The 5590-nt window shown below is 36.9% G+C and overlaps 1 protein-coding gene across 2 annotated transcripts in view; it reads right to left on the bottom strand.

The window, feature by feature from the left end:
• The window catches only part of tfap2a (transcription factor AP-2 alpha), a 10284-nt gene extending 5155 nt beyond the window's left edge, over nucleotides 1–5129 (bottom strand). Inside the window, exons 1-3 of one of the 2 annotated variants that reach the window (XM_073830997.1) lie at nucleotides 5011–5129; nucleotides 2411–2830; nucleotides 1383–1434 (exon numbers count right to left, since the gene is read on the bottom strand). In XM_073830997.1, coding sequence (XP_073687098.1) covers nucleotides 1383–1434; nucleotides 2411–2830; nucleotides 5011–5061 — 523 coding nt within the window. In that variant the 5' untranslated portion in view covers nucleotides 5062–5129. Of the gene's footprint in view, nucleotides 1–1382; nucleotides 1435–2410; nucleotides 2831–3397; nucleotides 3848–5010 lie in introns of those variants that run through there. The other variant, XM_073830998.1, reaches the window with a different exon arrangement.
• Nucleotides 5130–5590: the final 461 nt, after the last annotated feature.

Raw genomic sequence — 5590 nt, 5'->3', positions numbered from 1 at the left:
CATCATCTCGCACGCCTATGTGGAATCAAAGGCAATATGGTCTTATCAGAGGGGAAGGAAAATAGATACCACAGCAATAGCTTTTCATTCAGCTCATGAATGTAACTGCTGCAATATGCCCCAAGTAATGAAGTGGCCCAGCCATCAAAATATTTCATATTAGGCTATCGCAATGGTGACTCCACACCAAGCTCGGAGAAAATGACAGTTCAACAAGCATGGCATTGCCTCAAATTTTCCACTAACTGTTCAGTGTAGTTGTTACTTACTGGACTTCATAAAACAGAAACTGATAAACGAAAAAGAGAGAGAGAGAGAGAAAAAAAAGCAAAAGTGGCATAATCCACGGAAATGTTTAAACATTTACAGGCTATGCATTTTTACTATTGCAATTATTATTTAAATAATACTATACTAATATTAATACTAATACTAATAATAATCAATTATTAAATAAATAAATAAATTAATTAATCCAATACTTCCGACAAATAAAACTGTGTATTGTTTCTCATAATTACAAACTAGTTTTAATCTCTAAACAGTCGGTAACCTAGCCACACAAGCACATTGAATGACACCCACAAATCCGAAATACACACACTCAGACTCACACACGAGCGTTTACAAATAAGTGTTCAGGCCTAAATCCTGATGCAGCGCCCGTTGTTTCTTTATGTGCTAACCGGAAACAAAAGCACAGTCACTACTGGATAGATCACTAGTGACATTAATAGCTCAGGGGAGACTAATAGAGACAAGAAGAGTTAAACGAACTCGTGAGATCGCAATTATTACGTGTATGTGCGGCGTGTATTTTTGTAGATTTACACATGGTGCATCACATTTAACAACTCAAAGCTTTTACATTTTTAAAACAAAGAAAATCAAAACTAACCACAGCTTACGTAAATATGAGAAAACAATTCGATCTCAACACACATACTCCTGCAGCCCTCTTTGACCATCTGCGATCCGAACGAAACAAAGAGGCACGTAATTGCAAAATGATGACTTAACCTGGAATTTACACAGTGGGCATTTATTTACTTTAACAAATGTGTTTCATAGTAAAGTCTCTACGCGTTTCTCGTGTCATCTTTGAAAAAGACATTCAGCAAATGTCACTAAATGCTACCATTTTAAATTTAGTCACAGGCTAGGCTAAGTCAAGCACAATCATATTAACACACACATATTAGCTAGCCTACATGAATAGTGCCCGCTATGGAACACTTGGTTAAAATGGTTTGTGTCTTATCGTCAGGCTATCTCAAGGCCTACAAATTAACCCGATCTGTCTCACAGCAAGCACGGGTAGACTTTACGAGCGGAGAGCTGCTAGTGGAAGCACGTACGGTATTTGAGAGGAAATTGCTTACCTTTCTTGATTACAGTTTGGTCAGGGATGTGAATTCCTTGATCTTCAACATGCTGCAAAGATCAAAAAAGCATATTAATAATGATCGAAAGTTCAAAAACATCGTGCTTTTTGCAAACGAAATTAAATGCAGTCCAAAGATAAAAAAGCACAAACGCTTTACATAGTATTTTTATGACTACGGACACTATAAACAGCATCTTTATAGAAGTACATGTTTTTGAGTAATTACGCCTATACTATTTAAATAATCTAATTGCAATAATAAAAGCTTGAATGATATTGTTTTATATCATAAAATACAATAACAATAGTAAATATATTTATTTAAATGTTTTGTACCCAGAGAATAAACGATGGAAACCTATAAAACATACAGTTTATAGTGTAAAAGAGAATTTTGTCTACACTCGATTCGTCAGATCTCTTCTCTCCTCAATCAAATTACTGATGAAAAGGGGGGCAGCCAAGAATCACTTTCAAAAATGACAGACAATATTAATCAAAACGCCCAGTACACCACTCGCTTTGAGTTACTGGGATAAACAACGGGGAAATACAAAAAAAAAAAAAAAAAAAAAAAATGAATTCATAGGGGAAAAAAGTATTTTTTATTATAAATTTTTTTAATTACACGCGTTGCGTTAAAAAAAAAAACGTAAATTACTTTTTCCCCTAAATTGTTTTTCTCACAAAACATCCCACGTTTAACATAGGCCATCAAGGCAAAAATACCGAACATTATTGATCACTACCTGCAAACATAGCACGGGCTATTTACATTCGAACAACAATTTAAAAACTGCCACATTTTTTATATACCAACTTTACCAACTCTGACAAAAACCGTTCTGTTGTGCATTACCGTAATATATTCCATAAAAGAACAACTTGCATAAAAAAAATATTTAAATATGTGACCCGATATTTGACTGTCCCAGATTCTAGAGAATTGCACCAAAGCAAATCCGAATAATGGCGTTGGATTATAAAGGCTACATGTTATAAGATTTAGGATTTTCTCCTCACCTGAACATCTTCTAAAGAGTGAGGTATTCCATGGATAGGGATTGAATCCGTGAGTCCAGTCTCAAGGCCGTGACCCGAGGGAAGTAGCACTTCTCTGCGGTACTCTCTGCACAGCTGATGCGGTAACCCGCGGTGCTGGTGCAGCAGGCTGCTCTCCTGACTCTGCCGCTGGCCGGGCCAACCCGGGTGCTGTGGCTGAGGCTGGGCGTGCAGAGAGTTGATGGAGTACGGGTCATTCACGTGAGAGTAAGGGTCCTGAGACTGCGGGTAGATGGGCTGGTAGGGTGGCGGAAAGTATGGCGGCTGGAAGTCTGAGTTGGGCGTGTGAGATAGCGGAGGAGCGCTGGTGTACGGAGACTGGCCCACACTGCCCAGTTGGGGTAACCGGGCTGTGCCATTGCTGGTCCCGTCGTGGCGATCCTTAGGTGAGAGAAAGATACAGTGCTGTTTTAGTGCTGTTATATATAGGCTATATATATATATATATATATATATATATATATATATATATATATATATATATATATATATATATGCTATACATTTTTGTTCAGTTTTTTTTTTAGAACAAACAGGAGTGATTGCTATCGCTCTTAATAATTTATTTCAACAGAAGACCGATTTGGTCAAAAACAAAACTATCAATAACAACAATACTACATCATAATCAGAATACTATCCATACAGAGTAATATATTATTCTACATTAAAATGTACATCAATGTTTTGTTTTTCATTTAGCATTTTAAGATCGTACTGAGAGACAAATAATAACCAGAGCTCACATCAAGTATAAAGTCTTTGTAATAGCATTTGATGCTACCAATAACCGCTTGCATGATGGAAAAGACAAAAAGACAGGATAATAATAATAATAATAATAATAATAATAATAATAATAATAATAAATTAATAAAAAACAAACAAATAATCGGAGAGTAAATGCTGAGCGCAGTCTTCAGATCTTTACTCCCGACAGTCACTCACCATCGCGGAAAAACTGTGCACTAACATCGGCGAAGATTTCCGAGGACTTCAAAAGACGAGAATTTCAGAAGGACAAAACGAAAATGAACGTGCAAATTAAATGAAGCCGATGATAATTGTAGGGCGAGGTGGCGGTGGCCAGCGTTCAAATAAAGCAATAATCCATCAGAATCTGGGTAAATTCCCACTGTTCTTCATCTGCTCTTTAGATGCAATGCTTTTCTCTAAAGTTTCTTATATCCCCTTGGCGTCTCCCGGCTCTGTCAGTGAACTGTTCCCTCGCTTGAGCTCATGTTAGCACAGATCTGCCTCTTCCTTTGCACTCCTAATAGTAGATATTCATGACTATTAATATTACACGAATACTTAATAAGAGAAGAATGGTCGGAAATCGAGCGTGAAGCGAGGAAGCAACTCAAGGCAGACTGCACTAAATGACGTCCATTGAATGGGGAATCAGTATATCTAATCAGAGATGAGGAGAGAGAGAGAGTGAGTGGGAGAGAGAGGGAGAGAGAGACAAAAGAGGGACATTCTCCTGCGTCTGACGAATCAGAGAGGGGGGAACATTTTAAAAGGTTCGAGGGCAAGCAAAAGTGAAAGAAAGACAGAACGAGGGGGGAAGAACACAAGGAAGGAAACAATGTGCACCTCTGATTCTGGTGAAAATCCAGCAAACGCTGAGGGCATCTGGGCTGGCACATTTTACTGTTCACAGGATGCTCGTCTACCTCATTGTTTTTCACATTTGTCTTCGTCTGTTCGTGCTCCATGACCCACTAAAATACCTCACCACGAATTTAACCACGGCCAAGACACATCAACACACGCCGATGCAGCTTAACTCACCGCTAGAGCAAATATTCAACAAACTTTACGCGTGTATACTTAGGCTATCCTACACTATTCCCACTAAGCTTTCATATCATGCGTTATTATTATGAAACATAAAATAATTACTTATTGCAATTAATGTGAGTCTGTGCGCTGAGAGAAAGAAATTCATAAGGACACGCGGAGTGCAGAGATTATTTTCTGATCATGGCGTGTGACTCTACAGAAACGAGCGAAAACACGTTTTACTGGCTTCACCACTCCGAAAACTACTCCCATATATTACTGCATTCACCAAACAAATCATGCCAAATACTAGAGAGTAAAAAGAAGTAAGAACTTTAAAAATATATATTTTGATAAATGCATTTATTTTAAAACGTAATTATTCACTTTGATGCGTTTGGTTGTTTACCAAAACATACGTTTGGTAAGTTTGTTTCTTGTCTGTTTTTCATACCCACATTTATATTATAACGTTTAAAAGTTTTTTTTTTCGTTCTGCGGGCATTTAATGTGTGATAAGTGTAATTATTATTATTATTATTATTATTATTATTATTATTATTATTATTATTATTATGTTGGAAAAGAACTTGTGTTCTGGGTCATGCCGTATTGCAGTATATTATTTATCACTTGTTCTTGTGTAAAATGAAATTGTACACACAGCAAGAAAAAAAATTAATAAAAGCTGACTGATTAAAAAGTTTAACCGTTCAGAATTATGGTAAATATCATGCAATATTTTGTATTAAAAGCCTGGTTAAGCCGCTTACCTCGCAGTCTTCATATTTAATATTATCAGTTAATTTCCAAAGCATTTTCATTGGTTGTGGATAGAGTGAAGTGCGCCTTCGCTTGAGTTTGACACAGTGCACCAGGCTCGAGCTGCGCGCTCAGATCTCCCTCTAATGGTGGAAGAGAGAGACTCGAGAGCTACTGTAATAACCCTCATTAGCATATCAAGAGACCAAAGCCAATGAATATACACAGGTAGAAACTGCAACGAGAATTCCAGTAAGAATACCTTTACTGAGTTTCATTTGTATTTCAAAAGGGAACGGTAAATGCAGGGGTAATATTGGTGGTGAAGGAGCTCTTCACATTTTCATTTGAATTAATTATCCAATTTGATTAATTCAGAGCGGACTTAATAGGCCAAGAATAACCTGAAATATTAAAATATTTCTCTTATCTATTAAGGGCTACATGCTTGCATACATGTTTTCTTCAGTAACTTCTAAGTTTTTTGAATCTACAACCCAAGAACAGCCTGTAAAATATATATTGAACAATGTCAAATCGCTGCAGAATGCACGTGTTTTAGTGAGCAAAGCCACACTGATTCCAGTCTGA

This window comes from Garra rufa, chromosome 24 (genome assembly GCF_049309525.1).
Source record: "Garra rufa chromosome 24, GarRuf1.0, whole genome shotgun sequence".
NCBI classification, from domain to species: domain Eukaryota; kingdom Metazoa; phylum Chordata; class Actinopteri; order Cypriniformes; family Cyprinidae; genus Garra; species Garra rufa.
Note: the sequence above shows the minus strand (reverse complement) of the source record. Positions and strands in the feature narration are given on the sequence as shown.